Source organism: Pinus tabuliformis, chromosome 6 (genome assembly GCF_031772625.1).
Source record: "Pinus tabuliformis cultivar Carrire ecotype Pingquan chromosome 6, CPIR1, whole genome shotgun sequence".
Lineage (NCBI taxonomy): Eukaryota > Viridiplantae > Streptophyta > Pinopsida > Pinales > Pinaceae > Pinus > Pinus tabuliformis.
In genome coordinates, this window is record NC_142292.1 from 771,210,150 (window position 1) to 771,233,597 (window position 23,448).

The 23,448-nt window shown below is 36.1% G+C and overlaps 1 protein-coding gene across 2 annotated transcripts in view; it reads right to left on the reverse strand.

Moving 5' to 3' along the window:
* The window catches only part of LOC149261003 (mitochondrial inner membrane magnesium transporter mrs2-like), a 472,904-nt gene that overhangs the window by 67,337 nt on the left and 382,119 nt on the right, over positions 1-23,448 (reverse strand). For both annotated transcript variants that reach the window (XM_089421530.1, XM_089421529.1), the window contains exon 15: positions 21,167-21,237. In XM_089421530.1, the coding sequence (XP_089277656.1) occupies positions 21,167-21,237 (71 nt within the window). The remainder of the gene's footprint in view (positions 1-21,166; positions 21,238-23,448) is intronic.

The following is a 23,448-nucleotide window of genomic DNA, read 5'->3' on the forward strand; positions in this document are numbered from 1 at the left end:
CCCACCTCTCGGATCAATTCCTTGCTACGGGATACCAGATTAGAATTAGCAGGATGGACTAGTGTCGGAGAGATAGTTGCAGTGGCTAGGAGCGCCAAAGACTAAACAACACAGAACAGAGTTGGCAGCAGTGCAGATGGCACAAATAAGAGGTCAGCAACAGTGCAGTAGATTCAGAGGATCGGCACAGATACTAGCAGAAGTCAGGCTCCAGCATTCGCATGGTATCATACTGAACACAATTAGTTCAATAATTTGGGATGTTTTTCCGTTGTTGATGCAAAAGCAACAACAATTTGCAGTGCAGAGGCAGTTGGCAATGGCAGCGCCAGCAGCAACACGAATGCAGAAATTAAAAGGGAGTTGTAGTACAGATGCAGTGTTGACAGTGGTAGGGTTAGCAGCAGTATAGACGCAACATTTGTACAGAGTTTGGTGGACAGCATGTTAGACATCAGCAGTGCAAATGGAGATGTTATAGAACAGAGTGATGCTTCAACAGGTTGCATTGCTAAAGCACATTCCTCACTAAGAGGGAGTTTGATTTCTAGTAGCATCGGATGTGCTCTAAGTCCCAAACTTTGCAAGGAGGCTTAGGCACGTGTATTCCAAAGAACATAGAAAGCATTTTGGGAAATTCCACCCAGAAACAATTTTATTAAAATAATTAATTATTTTTAATGGGACCCTAAGTCTAAACTTATGAAAATAAAATAATTAATGGGTATTAATCTGTGGGTGTAACTTCTAGAAGAAGATGAGGATCAAGCAGAAATTATCTTAGCCATTGATTAGCTTCTAATCTGGGTCGTTGAATGTCAACGAGGAGATTATTTAAGGAGACTTAAGGGTCATTTGGAAAGGCACATATGGGAGTTTAGAAGTTTGATTTTCTAAAGCAGAAATACTGTTGGGAGAATATCGATAGTGAGCTTTGCAGTGAGAGGCAGGGATAGTTTGGTTGAAGAATCTTCTCTTGAGCCATGATACGCAGCAGACAGGCAGAGATACACCAGAAGGAGGCAGTGCAGTACCAAGTAGGGGTTGACGCTCAGCCAGAAGGGCTCACGCAGAGGCAGTGCAATCCTTCCAGCAGAAGTCTGAATACTTGTTGGGGTTTGATGTCTGAGCCAGGAGGGTTGACGTTAGAGCTCCGGGAGAGAAAATCGACCCAGCACAGAGCTAGCACAGAGCCTTAGAAGCTGACGCAGGGCCCACACAGGGGTAACACAGAAATAGTCGGGAACACATTGGTTCAGTTGTCAGATCAGCCGGACTTGCCGGGTAGAGTGAGGTAATCTCACAAATTTCTTCTACAAGTTGCATTTCTTTGTAATATGATTGTCGGAATGGCATCCAGAGTTGTATTCAGTAAACTATTGCATAATAATAAAAACCCTCAGCACTGCTACATTGGTTTCCAGCATTGGGTGTTTCCGGGGACATTTTTACAAAAGCAACTATCATTTGTGTGTATCTTTCTCTATTGTTCTGTTTCTTGTTTAAGCATATAATTTTATGGTGTAGGCTACAGTGTATGTATTTCGATCTTTGTTGTGGGACACTGCAAATAACTTGTTCATGTAAATTTAACAAGTACGAGAAATATCATCAATGTTGCAGTAGGTATTCCCGGGTTTAAGGAATTTTCACATATTCTAGCTATTTCTAGCTCTCATCCTGTACAAATCTCCTTCATCTTTTGGGCAGCCCTTTAAGAGGCTTTTACACCATTGTAATATCTTAATAAAAGATCTTTTTTTTTGTGGGAGCTTGGGTTTACCCAAGGCATCCTTTCTCCTTATTTAGAAGGAGGATTTTGTGTGGGTGGATTAATTTTGACATCTCCTATTTTCTAACTTTCTTTTTTAGCTCATTTTGCATGCTCTAAAATTAACACAACCTCACCATCACATTTCAATTTCTAAGTTAAATTTTGATACAAGTTTCATTTGATGCTTTGTCTTTCATTCCTTTTGCTTTGAAGTATAAGTTGATATTTTGCTTTAGAGCAACTCATTTCCTACATGCAAGTATCTCAATTTGTGTAGCAAATTTAATTTAGTTGTCTAGCATTTTCTCTCTTTACAATTTGCCTCACTATAGGCTCATTTGTGGTTTTGCTCATTCACTTTCAAAGCATACTTTACAAGCAAGCATTCACTTTTTAGCTTCATCTCATTTTCAATTGCTATAAGTTTATGGTTTGTGACATTTACTTGGAGCAATTTACAATTCCATTCATTTATGAAGCTTATGTTTACATGTCTCGTACAACTTTGAGAGAAATTTTTCAAGTTACATCATTGTGAGCATTTCCATCTACTTGAGGCAATTTGCTCTTTTGCAAAGCAAACTTAATTGCATCACTTTAATTTACTTACAAGCTAGTTTCATTTTTCCAATTGAAGTTACCTTTGCAATTTACTTTGAGCATTATCTCATTTCCATTATTTTGAAGCATTGCAAATCTCCTTGGGAAAACTTACCTGCATATCGTTTACAAATTCTAGCATAATTTGCATTATAACTCAATTAACCTCAAGCATAAGCATGGTTGATAAAAAGTATAGGGAAAAAGACTTTCTTGGAAAGTTCTTCCATTCTGTATGAAGTAAGGCAAAAGCATTGTGGCCCTGCAATTATGAAATTGGTTTGTCCCCTTGGAGGAACGAAGGAACATGTTGGCTCGTAAGACTCAAGGGACGGATATCGTTAATGACACCTTCGTGCCCTCACACCCTATTTCTTACAATCACCCCAATTTTTACCCTTTGGTAAGAGCTCAAGAGGACTTCTCGTTTAGATTAGGCATTTTAGATTAAAAATAACCAAGACTAATTGCATTCAAATCTAGTATAGTGCATCTCATGCTAATACATCTTATAATTTCACTTGCAATTGTCTATTTTACTTGTCATTATTGAATATTTTATGTTGGCAAGCATTGTTTCATTTTCCTTTTGCAAGTAGAACACTAATTGCTTTTCCTTTTGCAAGATATCTCTATATGCTTTGATTTAGGCATTGATTATATTTTGAAAGCATTTTATATCTTGTATCAATTATCGTGCTAACATCTTTGTCTCCATTTCAGGATTGTTTTGCTTTCTTTTTTGGAAGCATTCTACTTTTGTTTTGAGCAAATGTATCTTTCATTCCTATTGAACAATATATCTCAAGGCACTATTTTTATTATGTTAATGATTTTTATTGCTCATATCATATTTTGTTCATAATTCTTCAGAGTAATCCACTTTCATTTTAACATCTCTCCTAGAACCTCACATTTCTTTTATCTTAGTTTTCCATATTAGGGACCACCCCCCATAGCTAACCTGGGAAATAGCTTAAACAAAGAGAGAAGGGATTTAGTGTGACAGCGCCTTCTCTTAGTTCCCTGTCACCAACCACACCTTGTGGGGTTGAAGGCTTTTCTCACTGACTTGTAGGTAGGTATAGACAACAGGGTCAACATCTTTGGCGTCGCTGTCAGGGACAACTCATTTTGTACGTGGGAAATAGGACTAACTTTTGGTTTTTGCATGTTCGATTTAGAGTTAGATTGTTGTTCAAGTAGCGAGTCCACTTATTTCATTTTCTGCAAGGATTTCTGCTTAAAGCTTGTTCTTGTAGATTTCTCGCTAATCTTCGACAAGAGCCTCTCTCTGACATCACAACATTTTCTCTTTTCAAGGTCAAGTGAGTATGACATCATGAATGATTTGTTCACCCCTTGTGATTTTACTAGCATTACAAGCTATCCAAATTTCATTTCGAAAGAATCCATTGAGGCTATTGAAGGGTTGCCTAGTTTTCTATGTAACAATGCCATCAGTTTTGAAACTCACCCTAGGAATTTCCACCTTTGTGTGAGCAAATGGTGCCATGATATTAACCATGAGGACATGAAAATGAGACTCTTCATCTTTTCATTAGATGGCGATCCTATGGACTGGTTCATAGACTAACCTGCTAACAATTTTGATTCTCTAGAATCAATCACTGATTCCTTTGAAGAAAAATATGGAAATGAAAGAAAGATCAAAGCGAACGTTGATAAGAATGATAAGGATCTCATCAAGGAGTTGACTCAAATGGTTAAGGATATGCAACTCAACCAAGCTCAATTCATTAAGACCATGGAGGTAAATCATGCACAAGCAATAAATGCCCTGGAAATAAATCATTCTAATCAGATGGCCTCGATTCAAAATAGGTTGCTCATCATGGAAGAAAGACAAGTACAATTAATCAATGCCATGGAAATGAATCATCCCAAGAAAATAAGTCTTATGAAGGCTAATCAGATCACCTTTCATAATAGGCTGGAGGAAATGGAAAGATTACAGGTACAAATATTCCAGCTTAGGTCAGATGATGAATGGAAAAAGAACAAAGAAACAAATCATAAGTCTCCCACTCCACTGAAGCAATCTTCATCTCATTATGAGGAGGTTATTTACTACATTGAAAAATGCCTAATTGATGGAGACTTGGATAGCAAGGAAATTGAGGGGAATCAAATTTATACTTATGAGATAGATCCATCTGTTGAAGAAAATGTAACTAGGTTCGGTCTTCATAATGAGATGATCTTTGTAAATGATGTAATAAAAGGAAATAAATTATTTTTGTATATCTTGCTTCATGGGTTTCATGAGCAAGAAGTATAATTAGGTCAAGGACTTCTTCTTGATGTCTTTAGGGATTTTACTATGTCAAAGAGTCATGTCATGTGTAGAAAATCTCTTTAAGAGCCTATGTAAAATATATTTATGTCAATGCAGCCCTCCAAGACCAAGAAAAATCCTCCAAGAATAAGCACTCTGAAATCTGCAAGCAAAACCACAAAGAAATCTTATGTCGGCTCCAAAATGAATTAAAAGGAAATTATTAAATAAATGGAAGTCATGTTGGCTCAATATAGGAGCACTCACCACTAGAAATACCCGTCAAGGTATCCATCAAAAGGCAGATCAGAACTTCGCACTTTCAGAATTTCATGTGAGTATTGGGTGCAAGTATATGCAATCTAGAAGGGAGAGATCTCACATAAGAAGGGACAGATCTCGCATATCTCTGAGATCTGGTATGGAGCAGATCCGCATTGAAAAGGGTTCAAGGGTCTGTCTGCACCTCGGATGGGTATAAGGGCAGATAGACCAAGTCTCAGATCTCATGAAGAAAGATGGAGAGGCATGAAGATTGTCTTGGAGTTTATTCCAGAGCACAGTCACTCATGGATGAATCAACCTCGGCTCATGTATACACTATCCCAGTCATGAACTCGACATACATATATTCGTGACATAATTCTGTTGAAAGGAATTTCGGTGAAGATAGTAACTACTACAATCTCGGTGAACAAAGGAATACAACCTATACATACAGTCTCGGTGGACATTACAGTATGTAGATCTGTCTCCTTGTGATCTCGATATATATATATATCAGTACAATGTTGCTATAGCCTTGGCATACCTGTAGGTGTAGTCAAGATGGAACTCGAATGGATGGAGCAGTAGATCTCAGGACACAGTAGTAGCATGAAGTCTGGATTAATAATCTCGGTGTATCTATACTCTACTCAGACCCCAGCGCAGTGATATACTTGGCTACAGTATTGATGAGATCAAAGACGCAGTCCTAATCACTGTCATCTCGTTGCAATGAACAATATCACAGTGGTAAGAAGAAACAGTCTCGGTAAATAGTAACAACTACAGTCTCGGCATCAAGAGAAATGGTAAGGATCCATAACGTTATCACAGTCTTGATAGATGTAAGACTCACAGTCTCGGCATAAGGAGGATCACAGTGATCCCTCAGTTATCCTTACAGTCTTGATCATGAAATACACTCTTGGTATATGATCTCAGCTAGAGTATGGTGATGGAGATATGATGAATCAGTCATCATAGTATTAGTCACAACGAAGACCCCAATGACTTAATGAAGAAGCAAGATCTCAGCAGTGCAGCAGAGTGATGACTCCAATGATGCAGCAGTCATGTTGACCTCAACAGTGTTCGAGCAAAAGGATTGATGTCTTGGTCTTGGAGAGGCAGAGTGTGTCAAGGGTCATGGTCTTGGTATTCGTCAATGGAATCTCTATAAGAAGAACTTTGTGTGGGTTTTCCTCTCCAAGAGGGAGAGGTTTTGGCCCTGGCAAAAAGCCAAATACTTTGTGTTCTTGTCTCTTTTGTTTTGATAGCAGTATAATGAAGCTAACATACACACACTAATAAAGAATGGAAGATCAAGTTCAGATTAATTGTATAAATACTTCACAAAATGTTATCATGGTAAGAAGAATCACCTTAATTTATGAATGCCCTAGATTCTTCAACACCATCACCCATGTCAGAGCAGAAGCAGAATGGACAAAGGCAGGTCAAAGAAATCTTGGATACTTTGAATTTTCCATCTGAGCATATTCAAGATCGGGCAGAAAGGTCTACTTTGATCGCATCAACATCAACATCACAATATATTAACAAGAAAAAAAAGGGATTTGGTAAATCTGATGACCATGTACAACACAGTGATGGGATTGATCAAAGTCCTCAGATATTCAGAATTGGACAAGGCACATCAGAAAAGTAACCCATGGATCTACATGAAAGTAAGTAGCTTCTCAGTATGAAATTCATTGAGGACATCTGATGCCATGTGGCATCTTTTTGTATCATATTTCTAGCCTTATCCCTTGTCATTTTATTTCATGAATAAATTGTCATTTATGCTTTTAGAATAAATCTCCATTTCTTCATTTCTATACTTGATGATATTTTTGAATGGATATTATTGATATATGTCTTTTGTTGTTGGATGCAGATCCATGTTCTTGGACACTATCATTTCACATCTAGCATGCATCCCCATATAGAGCCAAATGTTGACCACTGAAGCAGCACCTAATGATTATATGAAGACTCCATGCCCAAGGATAATCCAAAGGACACTTGTACCATCAGATATCATCAGTCAACAAAAGTTTTTAAACTCTAATTTCATTTCTCATCATCTTTCTTGTACCCAGATTCCACATCCTGTGGGGAATTGTAATAAGTGATACCAGTAATGATGAGTTTTGAGTCTCTAATAGGCCTAGGATGTTGGGATTTGATCAACAAAGGAGTACACCTTGGAGTGTTTTTTTTATCTGGTTAATTATCCATTCTTTTTTAAAGGCAGATAATTTTCTAGGTTTTTTCACTCAACTTCTACTCCAAAGTCAGGGTGACGACTTGAAAGTTGAGCCCTTAAAACATCTTAGTGTCTAGAGTCGATCTATATTACCATACTAGATCACACAAAAAATTTCGTGAAATTTGGTTAGGTCTAAGTAGTCATTTTTTAATATTTTAGATTTTCTGCACTGCATAAAATTGCCAATAAAATTGTATTTGTAATGTAATAAGTGATGTCTAGAGAAGTTGTATGGTGTGAGTAATAAAATTTGCACTTCTCACCCTCAACTTTCTACTATGACACACTTTAAGGGGTTAAAAATGTGCTTTGAACCCTCAAAACCCACTTTTCCGAAGTTTAGTGAGAATTCTGACAATTAATTAAGCCAAAAATTTGTCAAGTTAATGCACATTTAAGAGGATTTGTGAGAGTATTTAGTGGATATTTTTGTGAGAAATTGTCTCCACATGGATTACCACCCATCTACACTAGTCATTCTATCATAAAATTCAAATTTGTCACATAAGATAAGAAGAAAATGATATCCACTTGCCAAAATTCGATTTTTATACTTGGCATTGGATCTCCATTCAACAAATTCGAATTCCGCTTTGGGATTGTTACCTCATGCCACTTGTTTAATCTCTCTACTTTGGGATTGGCTCCAAAGCCATTTGTCATTGTCATTCTTCATTGGGATTTGCTCCCAACTCTCTATATAATAAAGCCATGGGCTCTCATATTGTATGACGTTATGAGCTATTGTGCTTGGGAAAGCTCTGCTCTTATGTACACATGTTCTCAATTGCAATAAAAGACTTTGGAGTTCATTCATGAGTTGTTCTTCTTTTGGAGTATGATGATTGGCTCACTATTGATATAATTTGTTGATTTGGGGTAGCATCGAATGCGCTCTAGCCACAGAAATTGGTGGAGAGGCTAAGGCACATGAGATCTCCAATACCCAGAAAGGGTTTGGGCAGATTCTAAACAGTTTGGAATATAGTAGAGTTTAGGCTTCTATGATCCATATCAAGTTTACAAAAAAAAAATCGGCGAAGATGACATGAGACATCATTTGTCGACGCGTTTCGAACCAACCAGTGTGGTTCATCGTCAGGACAAGTTGAAGAAACAGATCCAGCTTAGCATGTTAAATAGTCTGAGCAGAGACTCCAACGGCTAATTTTGACCTACGGTCCATAAGTCAAATACTATTCATAATTTAATATTATTATTATTAATAAATTATTCATCAATTATTATAAAATATATATATCATATAGTTGAGGTTAAAAATTTTATTAAATGGTTAGTTAGAAAAGGTAAATTATTTGATTTAATAATATAAGTAATTTTTTTACTTAATATTATATTGGTAAAATAGCCTTGATAATAATATATTATTAATATTAGTAGTGAAAATATTATTATTAATTTAATATTATTAATATTATTATTATTATTATTATTATTATTTATGGAAAAAAGTTAAATTAACGGTTAACAAGACTAACAGCTACTTTTGACTAGGTACATTAAAAAATGCTACCCGGGGGACCAGTCCTTTAAAAAAATTAATAAAAATAATTAAAAATATATAATAGTTATGTTCAATTATTACCTAAAAATAATTCATGTTAAAAGTTAGTTAAGGACAAATAACTAAAATCATATCTAAGGGGAAAAATTACCCTAGAGGGGACAGTCCCTTAAATAATAATAAATAATTAAAATTATTTTTAAATTAAATAAACAACTCAATTAGTAAAAATAATTTATAAAAATAGTTAGTTAGAGATAAATAATTAAAAATTATATCCAGGGGAAAGAATATTTCTCATAGAGGGACCAATCCCTTAGAATAAATAAATTAATTATGTGAAAACTTTTATATTAATGATAATAGTTAGTAATGGTAATAGTTAAATAAACATAAATAATCAAAAACTATATTGAATTAAATTATATTAAAATTATATTAAAATTAAAATATAATTAAAACTAAATTATATTAAAATTATATTAAAATTAAAATATAATTAAAATTATATTTAAAATCAATCCACATGGGGTAGCTCAAGCGGCAAGGGCCGTGGAAATGAAGTCTCACCGAACCCGAAGTCTTGGGTTCAAATCTTGGGCTACCCCTCCCCCGTAGAGGGGTACATAATGGACATGTAAATCAGAGAGTCCTGCCCCAGCTTACAAAAATAAAAAAAATAAAAAAAAATTATATTTAAAATCAAATTATATTAAAATTATATTATTAAATTATATTAAAATCATGTTATAATAATTAAAATTATATTACCCTAGGGGGACCAACCCCCTAAAATAACATGATTTAGTTCAAAAAATTAAAATTTTTAAGTAAAATTAGTAATTCAAAATACTTCGTGATAATATTTATTTACAAATAAATTAATAAAAATAAGAAGGAATTAAAAACCGGACCATTAAAATGAGTAAAATAAAAATATATAGAAGAATAAATAAATAAATAATTAAAAATAATTAAATAAATACAAAAATAAATAAAACAATAATAATAAAAATTAAAAAAAAAAAAAAGGACTAGGTCGAGAGTGTTGGGACCCAACACCCACTGGTTTTCCAACCATCATCTCTATTGAGATTACTCGGCCTCTTTTCAATCTCAAGTGCCTCCCTAAATTTCCGATGATGGAAGTGCGGAACCTTAGCAATAATGATAGCTTCTTCAATACAAACATGATGATTGGTTTTCTCGGCGTGCTCAGCCAAAGCGGAAGACTTAGTATGCCTATGCTTAAGATCAGCTGCATGTTCACTAATCCTCTGATTAATGGAGCGACCAGTTTCCCCAATGTAGGGATGATTTTAATTTTTTGAATTAAATCATGTTATTTTAGGGGGTTGGTCCCCCTAGGGTAATATAATTTTAATTATTATAACATGATTTTAATATAATTTAATAATATAATTTGATTTTAAATATAATTTTAATTATATTTTAATTTTAATATAATTTAGTTTTAATTATATTTTAATTTTACTATAATTTTAATATAATTTAATTCAATATAATTTTTGATTATTTATGTTTATTTAACTATTACCATTACTAACTATTATCATTAATATAAAAGTTTTCACATAATTTATTTATTTATTCTAAGGGATTGGTCCCTCTATGAGAAATATTTTTTTCCCCTAGATATAATTTTTAATTATTTATCTCTAACTAACTATTTTTATAAATTATTTTTACTAATTGAGTTGTTTATTTATTTTAAAAATAATTTTGATTATTTATTATTATTTAAGGGACTGTCCCCTCTAGGGTAATTTTTCCCCTTAGATATGATTTTAGTTATTTGTCCTTAACTAACTTTTAACATGAATTATTTTTAGGTAATAATTGAACATAACTATTATATATTTTTAATTATTTTTATTAATTTTTTTTAAGGACTGGTCCCCAGGTAGCATTTTTTAAGGTACCCAGTCAAAAGTAGCTGTTAGTCTTGTTAACTGTTAATTTAACTTTTTTCCATAAATAATAATAATAATAATAATATTAATATTAATAATATTAAATTAATAATAATATTTTCACTACTAATATTAATAATATATTATTGTCAAGGTTATTTTACCAATATAATATTAAGTAAAAATAATTACTTATATTATTAAATCAAATAATTTACCTTTTCTAACTAACCATTTAATAAAAATTTTAACCTCAACTATATGATATATATATTTTATAATAATTGATGAATAATTTATTAATAATAATAATATTAAATTATGAATAGTATTTGACCTATGGACCGTAGGTCAAAATTAGTCGTTGGTCGATTTAGCCGTTGGAGTCTCTGCTCAGACTATTTAACATGCTAAGCTGGATCTGTTTCTTCAACTTGTCCTGACGATGAACCACACTGGTTGGTTCGAAACGCGTCGACAAATGATGTCTCATGTGATCTTCGCCGAAAATTTTTTTGTAAGTTTGGAATATATTAAAATAATTAATATTTTTAATGGAGTCCCTAAGTCTAAACTTAGGGAAAATAAAATATTAATGTGAATTAATATAAAACTATGTTAGAATGGTCCAAAAGTCATGGATCAAGCCAAATCTAATCTTAGCCCTTGATTAGGGACGTAATCTCAGTGATTGATTTGTCAATGAGAAAAGTATAAGAGGAGGCTTGAGGGTCACTTGGAGAACACACCGAGTTGATCAATATTTTGACTTTCTGGGGTTGGGTTTGCTGAGGAAGTCGAGAGAGTGATCAGAGTTGCAGCTAAGGGGCAGTGAATACAGAAGCAGATAGGCAGAGATAGCACTAGGAGGATCAGCGCAGTAGCCGAGAGTGAGGGACACAGAATCAGCTAGGGGCACACGCAGAGCCAGCGAGGGCACACGCAGAGGCAGCCAGGAGCTACGCAGTGCCTCAGAGGGCCAACGTGGGTGACACAGAGGGCCAGATGGCTGATGTAGTGCCTCCAAAGGCTGACGCAGGCCAAGCCAAAGTGACGTTGGGCAAACGTTGAGCCAAAAAGGGCTGACAGTGTCCCTAGAGGCTAACGTTGGGGTTTCATGAGGCAGACTGGAGTTGTGAAGCTGCCAGAGTGATTATCTAGGGTTTCAGCTGGAACATCTGTCTCCAACTAAGAGGTACTACTTCCGAGATTAACCTTTGTTGGGTGCGCCAGTTTTGGCACCCAGATTGTATTCAGAAACTGCATAATAATAAAACCCTCAGATAGTTGCATCGGTTTTCCCGCATTGGGTTTTTCCGGGGACATTGGTCCAAAAACAACGGTGTCACTTGTGTGCTTGTTTTGTTTCCTTCAGTTGATAATTTGTAATGTGTTGAGCATGTACTTGTATTTATTTCCAATATTTACATGGTAAATAACTTGTTAATTAATAGAACAAGTAGGTAAGAATAAATCAGTAAAGTACATGAAGGGTTTCTAACAGTTAGACTTAGAAATTCCAACATGGTATCAGAGTGTGGTTGCAGATCACAGGAGAACTGAGGACATCAGCCAAGCAGAGCAACAGCAGCAGAAAACAGTTGTCCCGAGTGACAGAAGTTGTTCCTAGCAGAGAAGCAGCAAGGAAGGGGTGACGCAGTGCCTGCGTCATCAAGTTTGAGCCGGGAAGAGGATCAGCGCAGTGGCAGAGGGGAGTAGACTCGACCTACGCAGTGCTCGGTCATCTTTCTCAGTCAGGAAGGATTGACGCCCATGGCCAGGATGTGTGAATTTTGCTAGTGTCGGGATTGCGCAGAGCCTAGAAGCTCTAACCTTCAGTTTGTTGGGGTTTAGGAGGCTATGGGTAAGTTGCAGAGTGGAGCTGGTGGGGTACTATAGTCAGAACAGTACCTAACAGGGCAAGGCCAAGGACGAGAGAGTTGCTACCGAGGATTTCTAGCCGAGAAATCCAGATCAGTGGTGCAGTTGCACTAACAATTGGAGTGGGGGCATCTCGACATTGGTAAAAGGGTTTCTAGGAGGGAAATCGAGGCTAAGAGGGAGTCACACCAAGAACTTCCAGGAGGGAAGTAGAGAAGCAGCGAGATGGCAGTGAACTAGGTAAAGGGACCAGGACAGATTGTACGGAACCTCAAACTTCGTAGTCTAGAAGACCAGAATCTTATCCGTTCTAGACAAGAATCGTGTCAAGCACTTCGCCTTGAGGACAATAGCAATACCAATTCACCTAGCTGATAACGACAAGTACGAGGAGGCAATGGCGAGGGCCAAGAGCATCATCCTTGATGGGGTCAAGGACCATGTAGTACCACATATTGCCAAAAAGGACACGACAAATGAGATGTGGGAGGCCCTAAAGAAATTGTACCAGCATACTTCTTTGTAGAGAAGGATGTTACTAGAAAATTAGTTGCGGTCATACCAGATGCAAAAGGGAGAACAGATCGACCCCTTCCTCAGTCGATTCAAGGAGATCTGGGATCAACTAACTTCCATAGGAGCCACGTCGGATCAAGAATTGATGGTGAGAACAGCCTTGAACACAATCTCAGAAGACTGGGAGGTGTTTGTCCAGAGCATACTGGGCAAGGAAACCCTTCCAGATTGGGAGGAAATATAGGCGGCTCTTCGCCAAGAAGAATCAGAAGGCTGAGCAAGACGGGAAGCAGCGGCAAGGGGATCAAAATCAAGGAGGAGGAAGTGGATGCTGCCCTATCATCTGAGGGAAAGCAAGAGAAATGGAAGAAGAAAGACCTCTCCAAGGTCAAATGCTTCCACTGTGGGGAGGTGGGTCATTATGTGACCCAGTGTCCAAGGAAGAAGAGCAAGGGAGAGGCCTCTGAGTACTGGCGGATGTCAATAGAGACGGATGCGGATGGAGCGACAGAGGGAGCTACAGTGCAGGATTCTTAGGACAACGTGAGGCAGCAGTGCGAGAAGCACGAAAGTGTTGCACCAGTGCAAGATGGCACAGAGAGGTGTGCAACTATGCGAGATGCATGGAATAGTTGCAGCGGCGCAGAGGTCAGAGAGGGAGCACTTGTCAGCAACAGAGGGAGCTTCAGCATCATGGGTGTCTCTAGCCTGACAGAGATGTTAGAGTTAGGAGATCAATTACTTACTTCTCAGTAACTGGGTTGCAGTGCAGCAGTTAGCAGTGACAGTGCTATGGGCAGCGCGATGCAACAAGATGAGAGGGAGTTGCAATACAGATGCAGCAGTGGCAATGGCAAGGCAATGGGTAGCAGTACAGGATGCAGCAGTGGCAGTGGCAAGGCAATGGGTAGCAATACAGGATGCAGCAATGCAAATGATGGGTAGCAGGCCTAGCATCAGTACAGGGACCGATGTCGGATGATCAGGGTGACAATCAGTGAGTATTGCTAGAGCATAGTCCTCGCTAAGAGGGAGTCTTGATTTGGGGTAGCATCAGATGTGCTCTAGCCATGAAAATTGGTAGAGAGGCTAAGGCACATGAGATCTCCAATACCCAGAAAGGGTTTGGGCAGATTCTAAACAATTTGGAATATATTAAAATAATTAATATTTTTAATGGAGTCCCTAAGTCTAAACTTAGGAAAAATAAAATATTAATGTGAATTAATATAAAACTGTATTAAAATGGTCCAAAAGTCATGGATCAAACAAGATCTAATCTTAGCCCTTGATTAGGGACTTAATCTCGACCGTTGATTTGTCAACGAGAAAAGTATAAGAGAAGGCTTGAGGGTCACTTGGAGAACACACCGAGTTGATCAAGATTTCGACTTTCTGGGGTTGGGTTTGTTGCGGAAGTTGAGAGAGTGATCAGAGTTGCAGCTAAGGGACAGCGAATACAGAAGCAGATAGGCAGAGATAGCCCCAGGAGGATCAAAACAGTAGCCGAGAGTGAGGGATGCAGAACCATGCAAGGGTTCACGCAGAGCCAGCGAGAGCTCACGCAGAGGCAGCCAGGAGTTGCGCAGTGCCTCAGAGGGCCAACGTGGGTGATGCAGAAGGCCAGAGGGCTAACGTAGTGCCTCTAGAGGCTGATGCAGGCCAAGCCAGAGTGACGTTGGCCAAACGCTGGGCCAGAAAGGGCTGACATTGTCCCTAGAGGCTAACGTTGGGGTTTCATGGGGCAGATTGGAGCTGTGAAGCTGTCGGAGTGATTATCCGGGATTTCAGCCGGAACATCTGTTTCCAACTAAGGTGTACTACTGTCGAGATTAATCATTGTTGGGTGAGCTGGTTTTGGCACCCAAATTGTATTCAGAGACTGCATAATAATAAAACCCTCAGATAGTTGCACCAGTTTTCCCGCATTGGGTTTTTCCAGGGACATTGGTCCAAAAACAATGGTGTCACTTGTGTGTTTGTTTTGTTTCCTTCAGTTGATGATCTGTAATGTGTTGAGCATGTACTTGTATTTATTTCCAGCATTTACATGGTAAATAACTTGTTAATTAACAAAACAAGTAGGTAGGAATAAATCAGTAAAGTACATGAAGGGTTTCTAATAGTTAGACTTAGAAATTCCAACATAATTTCCTTTGTTCATGCTTTGATTTATTTTATTTCCATATGCTCTTGTAGATTTGTTAATGTAAAGCTATTTTGCATTGGCAATTGATTTAGGAGTATGCTCTAGGTGTGGAAATCTCTAGTTATTTTCCAATAAATTTCTAAAGTTTTCTTATCATTGTTTATTTGCTATATCTATATGGGACTAATGTTTGATTGAAGTTTTGTAGAGGAAAATCTTGTAGGAATTCAAATATCAAGCGTGAGGGGAAGTCTTTGGAGAGACCAACCCACTCTTAACACATTCTCCAAAGAGCTCTCATTGGTTCTTTGAATTTCCATAGTTTATCTTATAAAATGCTTTCTTGTAAATATTTTCTTGGACATAGCTTGTGTACAAGCAAATACTTCTAAATTTAAATCTATTTTAAAAAATGGTGTTTTCATTGATTTATTTAACTATTTAAGAGTATTTTCCAAGCTAGGCAAGTGATGGGGTTCAAACTTCACTCCCATCACTTGATTTGGTTTTGTACATTATTTTGTATCATACTTGTTCATTTCATATGCATTCTACACTAATTTTGTCTTGGTTTTGCAGCCCATAGTTGGAGTTTTGTTGGAGTTTTGACAACAAGTGCACCATTGAAAACTCTATCTTTCTTGTAGGACCTCTCAAGCACCCGAGATCTATTCTAAGGAGGTCGTAGACATTAGAAGGAGATGCAAAGAAGGCTAGACCATGGGAATTTGGGAACTTGTAATTTTCCAATTTTAGAAAGACTTCATTGCCCTTTGAGGTTGCTATAGTTTGGAGGGATATTCTAGCTATTTCTAGCTCTTATCTTGTACAAATCTCCTTCATCTTTTGGGCAACCCTTTAAGAGGCTTTTACACCATTGTAATATCTTAATAAAAGATCTCTTTTTTTTGTGGGAGCTTGGGTTTACCCAAGGCATCCTTTCTCCTTATTTAGAAGGAGGATTTTGTGTGGGTGGATTAATTTTGGCATCTCATCTTTTCTAAATTTCCTTTTTAGCACATTTTGCATGCTCTAAAATTAGCACAACCTCACCATCACATTTCAATTTCTAAGTTAAATTTTGCTACAAGTTTCATTTGATGCTTTGCCTTTCAATTCTTTTGCTCTAAAGTATAAGTTGATATTTTTCTTTAGAGCAACTCATTTCTTACATGCAAGTATCTCAATTTGTGTAGCAAGTTTAATTTAGTTGTCTAACATTTGCTCTCTTTACAATTTGCCTCACTATAGGCTCATTTGTGGTTTTGCTCATTTACTTTCAAAGCATACTTTACAAGCAAGCATTCACTTTTTAGCTTCATCTCATTTTCAATTGCTATAAGTTTATGGTTTGTGACATTTACTTGGAGCAATTTACAATTCCATTTATTTATGAAGCTTATGTTTACATGTCTTGTACAACTTTGAGAGAAATTTTTCAAGTTACATCATTGTGAGCATTTCCATCTACTTGAGGAAATTCCCTTTTTTGCAAAGCAAACTTACTTGCATCACTTTAATTCACTTACAAGCTAGTTTCCTTTTTCCAATTGAATATACATTTGCAATTTACTTTGAGCATTATCTCATTTCCATTATTCTGAAGCATTGCAAATCTCCTTGGGAAAACTTACTTGCATATCATTTACAAATTCTAGCATAGTTTGCATTTTAACTCAATTAGCCTCAAGCATAAGCTTGGTTGATAGAAAGTATAGGGAAAAGACTTTCTTGGAATGTTCTTCCATCTGGTACAAAGTAAGGTAAAAGCATTGTGACCCTGAAGTTATGAAGGTGGCTTGTCCCATTGTAGGAACAAAGGCACACACTTGCTCGTAACTCTCAGGGAGCAGGAATCGTTAATGACACCTTCGTGCCCTCACCCCCTCTTTCTTACAATCACCCCAATTTTTACCCTTTGGTAAGAGCTCAAGATGAAGACTTTTCATTTAGATTAGGTATTTTAGATTAAAAATAACCAAGAGTAATTGCATTTAAATTTAATATAAGTGCATTTCATGCTAACACATCTTATGATTTCACTTGCAATTGTCCATTTTACTTATTATTATTGAATATTTTATGTTGGCAAGCATTGTTTCATTTTCCTTTTGCAAGTAGAACACTAATTGCTTTTCATTTTGCAAGATATCTCTATATGTTTTGATTTAGGCATTGATTATATTTTGAAAGTATTTATATCTTGTATCGTTTATCGTGCTAACATCTTTGTCTTCATTTCAATATTTCTTTGCTTTCATTTTCGAAAGCATTCAAATTTTGTTTTGAGCAAATGTATCTTTCATACTTGTTGAACAATTTATCTTAAGGCACTAGTTTTATGGTTTTATTATGTTAATGATTTTTTTTGCTCATATCATATTTTGTTCATAATTCTTAAAAGTAATCCACTTTCACTTTAAAATCTCTCCTAGAACCTCACATTTCTTTTATCTTACTTTTCCATATTAGGGACCACCCCCAATAGCTAACCTAGGAGATAGCTTAAATGAAGAGAGAGCGAATTTAGTGTGACAGCCCCTTCTTTTAGTTCCCTGCCACCAACCACACCTTGTGGGGTTGACGGCTTTTCTCACTGACTTGTAGTTAGGTGTAGGCAACAGGGTCAACAAGAGGGTGGGGAGATTTTACAGCACCCTGCACTACAGTTGCTTGAGGACAAACAACATTTGGGAGGGAAGGAATGGAATATATCTTCTCTTTAAAATCAGCTAAGGAAGGTTCACAATTTTGCGATAAACACAATCTTGGTGCCAAACTTAGGAAAGTTGAGTAAATATGAAGAAAATTCGATGGCTAGTCGGAAGTGGGGGGGCACTTTAAGGAAATACGCACCCAATGGAGAAATCTAAATTCAAGAGAGAGGGATTTCACTGGGGTGGAGCCCACACGGAGCAGAGGATAGCTCGCTCTAAACAAGAGATGAGACTCTCATTTTAGGGCTTCTAACAAATTGACAATTCAACCAAGTTCCCTTGAGTTGCTTAGCAAAGACAACAGAGTGTTGTTCAGCACAAGGGGATTCCAAGCGAAAATATCCACTCTACCTTTGGTAAACTTCGAGTGCCATCCCTAGGGGAGTATTATTTTGCGGTAGCAAGCTGTTCCGAGAGGTATTGCAGGGGTTCGATCAGTGAGTTCAACCAATGAAGGATGCAGTTAGAGAAATTCACACCACTTGGAGGAGTTGAATTTTGGGAGGAGAAATTTCGAGCTTTTAGGGGCATATTGAACTAGTGATTTCCTAGAAATTTTGAGTGGTTGCACAACAAATTCATGGATGAATTTTACAAGGAGAAATTCGTGGCTCTAAGGCCTGCGCAAGGGCCACACTAGCCAAATTTTCAGGGGCTTGACGAACAAGAATTTCGCTTTGAGAAGGGTTGGAATTGGAAGGGATATTTTGGGGAGGAATTTCTTAGGAGTTTGGGAAAGGTTTCTAGTGGAATTAGGGCACACAACTATTTTCCAGAAGTGTGTTTTGCCTGTCTCACTAGGCACTTCGCACTATGTTGTGGGTCAGTTGGTGTTAGGGAGTTGGGTCATTTCCCCTGTTGGTTTTGCTGAGTATTTTTGGGTGAAGATACAGCTGCAATTTTAGGGGATTCTGGGCACTACAAAGGGGCATTTTCATCATTTTCAGTGTAATCGCAGCTGCATTTTTCCTAGGGTCTATGCAGGGGGACATTGAGTAGAATTTCCCAGTTCTTGGGGGTCATTAACATCACCTGGGTCTTTCTTCGGCTTGCTTACACAAGCCCAGGTGCACTTATTCCATGCTATATGTACTCTATCCAATTCATATTTTTAATAAAATGGCTCAGCAATTGTTCTAAATTTTGTGTGGTGTACTTGCATATTGTGTTTTTGCTTATTTTCCCTACTGTAGCCTAGTGCATGTTTATGTTATACGCTCAACATTTCCATTAGGAATATTACACTACCATAGCTCTGACACAATGTTCATTTTCGGTAGGTCTTCTATCTGATAATTACTTCTATTGATATTATCTTTAGATTTTTCCATATTCACATTAATCATTAAGCAATTACACAAAGATCTTCGTCAATAGACATTAGGATCATAAAGAGACCGCCAAATCAAGAACACGATTATTTACGGTGGGAAAACCCACAAGGTGGGAAAACTAAAAAACCTTTTCCTTAGAGAAATTCTTTAGGTCAACAAGAGACGCGCCTAGATCATCTAGTCAAACCTGGTCCATTGCCTCCTAGTCAAGTCATGAGTCTGCCCTTTGAACTTGATTTTATTAGGACTACTAGGTCTGAATTTTGACCATCTCCTGCACCCATATATTTTGGTCCTACTACCCTGATATGCTCAAAATTTTGACCTTTATGTATCTCATAATTTTGTCCTTCATCAAAGATTCGACATTCCCTTTTTTTTAGAAACTAGTCCTTCTTCATCAGAAACTTGTCCTTCTCCACAGAAACTCATCCTTCTTCTCAATAGAACAGTGCCTCATATTTCATCCTCTTTCTTGTCTTTGACTTGACCTCAGACTCATCCTCGAGATGATTCGACCTCTGCCTCAGAATTGATCTAAATGTGTGTGCAAACGAAGGAGGATAAGTTTCTTTATATAGACTCTTGGCTAGCTTAATGGATGCCTTTTTAACTAGGCCGACCTGACTAAGAGTAGGGCCACCTTGGTTTCTTTGGAGCCAAAAACTTAATTTTCAAATTGTTTGAAACTTTCGGATATGAACTGTGTAGAATGTTTTCCCTGTCCGACGTTTCGGGTGGATATACCACCCATCATCAGGGACCAAAAAGCAAACATATGGCGAGAGTGACAATTGATCAAACTTATAAGTAATGAGAGATCGGAGACTGGAATAACGATCACAAGGATGAAAAATATTAGATTAATTATGAACGGTCAAAAGAGGAGAGAGACAAAATTATTAAAAGGAAATTGGTTAAAATAGATCATCAAAGGCTAAAAAGAAAAGGGTTGAAAGAATATTAGAGAAATAAGTCAAAGATAAAAATGAACCAATATATTTTATTTTTAAATTATATAAATATAAATATAAATAAACTTTTATTTATTATTATAAGGTTAATAGTTTATAATTTTTAATATAATATTATGATATTTAAATATATATTATAATCTCATAATAAATGAATTAAAAATATATATGAGTAATATTATTAATAATCATATTTAAAAGGTCAAAAGGATGAAAAAGGGGGAATCAATGAGAGGGTAGGGGGATTAATATAAGATGATAATTTATTTTTATTTAGATAAACTTATTATATAATGGATGAATATTAAATGGTTAAAAATATAAATTTTTGGATGATGTTATGATATTTTAATATATAATAATATATTTATGTGATAAATGGATTAATGTATAATAGTAATAATATATATATATATAAAGTTTTATTGAAAGAGGGAGGGACAAAATAAATTTGGAAAAATGGAGGGGGGGATGAAAGGAAAACGAATAAAGGGTGAGGGGGGAGTAAAGATCTTAGGTGATGGATGATAGGCATCCAGGAGTTTAGCCTACTCATTACTGTTATTGATGAACCAATATCCAAATTAGCATTATGGTTGTATGAAAGTAATTCTAATATGGGATGGGAATATCTTGATCCTATGAATCTTTTCATAACCTTGGTCTCACGTATATGTGTTACTATAATAGAAGCCTCCATAATCTCATGTTCCTTTACTTCTTCACTAAATTGTCAAAAATAACCTTCGAGCTATGCTAAACGACATCTTGACATTAGTTTGAGTCAACATAAATGAAAGAAACTTGATGCAACAAATTAAAAATTTCTACATTTAAAATTTAGATGCGCCATTGCAAATTAAGAATTTATCAGCATCACCCTGCAAACATTTTCAGGATATGTATGTAGAATAAACTCACCTCTTGCATTGATTCAGTAGAGGGATGTGAACGAAGAAGCTTCTTCAACTCCTCCTCACTTACTGAGGAACCTGCCATGTTGCATTAAGTTCTCAGATACAATGTAATTTCTAGAGATCATATCTCTATAATTAAAAAAATGACATGCACACCAAACAATGATAGAAAAGTTATTTGTAGCACTCATGCACTTGTTCTTCCATATAGGCCATGGTGTGAATATTTATAAAACTTATGGAAGTGGAATCATTTAATGAAAATACTTGTATCCATAAACAAATACTATCATTTTATTCATTTCCGCATCCTATTGCATGCCCTGGAGAGATGAGAAAAGGGTTGGATCCATCAATTTTCAAAAAGGTTGCCTTAAATTACCTATTATGTAAAACGAATGAGCATAAAATAGATCTTCTTATGAGCAATAGTAGGAATCAAACACTCATCTGCAAATCAGAAACCTCAGTTCTATAATCTTAACAGTTAAGAGTGCTATATCTACAGCTCTAAAGAATGACAAAAATGAATGAATAATAATTTAGGAGTTTTGCAAAGAAACCAACATTATAAAAATGGTGAAGACTAATATGTTCGGAGAAAAATCAGAAAGAGTTGGACAAGTCAAAAAATAGGCACAAATCAATTTCGTAGGAGACTTTTAGGCTAATCAATTTGCTAAACATCTCAACAATAACTCAAGATGATGTCATAAGAGGCAACACAAAACCAAAAATTGCAATGGATAGGACTCACATTAGAGCTGTGCAAATAAAAGTCATTTAGAGAGTTGACTGTTGGAGCATAAGCCAAATGCAATGTAAGCTAGATGCTGATGAAATGTTTAATCTGTTATAGGGCATAAGTTCCTCGTTGAAACTCACAAGGAAAGTTGTTACCAATGTTATCAGAACCGGACAGGTCATCAAATTGGTAGACTCCAAAAATGTGAACTGGACCAGAACCAGATTAAAAAAAAAAAACACTAAAAAACCAATCAACCAAAAAATACACTATATTCAAATTTTGAAGAAAAACATATATGTTCATGTGCGTCCATATCAATCCAAACCATTATACACAAACACGAAAAGTTTCTCATACATAGCAAGGGTGTGCATAATCAAAATAGCACAAAGTGCAATCCATCTCTGAACCAAAAGCACATCAGCAAATAGGCTCTAAATTGCCTCTATAGTAAGTCATGCTCCAACAAATAGCCACATATCCTCAAAATAATTGCCTATATTGGGATCCTCAACATCACTATTGCCCACTAAGCATTAAAACAAGATACAAAAAGCTTAACATGCCAAATCAGTGATTTTGCTTGAGTGGAGGGTACATTTTTACTGGGGTCATGACAGAGTTGCTCAACAATCAATGCCACCAACGTCAAGACACAGAGGACTTGGTGCTCTTGATAAAATCCTAGTTCCATGCCATCATACCTAACATAATCAAAAGAAAACATTGCAATCTTCCCAATCCTGAAATCCTGAATATTGTTAATTCTACTTTCTCCATATGAACATCCTGAAACTAGTGTTGCAAAAATCGCGATAATATTGGAAAATCGCGATTTTTTGGGAAAAGAACCTTTGGAAAAAAAAAATATATATATATATATATTATTATTATTATTATTATTATTTGATATTTTGATGAGGAGGAGGAGGTGACAAAACCTACCCAGGCTACCCCTGTCACCAGTAGAGGATGTGGTCTACCTCCTATTGCTCCTAGTTCTTTAGCTTTTAGAGCACAGCAGAGTCCACTGCCAACTCCACCGGCATCTACATCTAGAGGGGCAGAGGAAATCAGTAGTATTAGAGTTTAGTTATTTGGTTCATTTCATTGTATATGACATTATGACTCATGATATGAGATACATTAATATATTTTTTGTTGATATTTTGAGGCTGAGTTGGGACTCAGGAGTCAGGACTTACTATTCAGGACATGATTTACTGTTATGTGTGATGTAGCACTAGAAATGATATTACACATCTTATATATTAGTTCTTTTATCATATTTATGTGTCAATGTATTTATTTTATGTTGTAGATGCTTTAGATATTAAAAAAATTGAAAACAAATGAATATATTTGTATGTTACAATCTTTTCCCAATTTTTACCGATCTTTTTTCTGATTTTTACGATTTTTTCTGAATTTTTCCCCTCGCTGATAATATCCGATAACGATTACTGCAACATTGCCCAAAACACTTAATGGTAATGTTAAAAATTTAAGTAAAAGGATGCACTTTAAGAATTTAACAT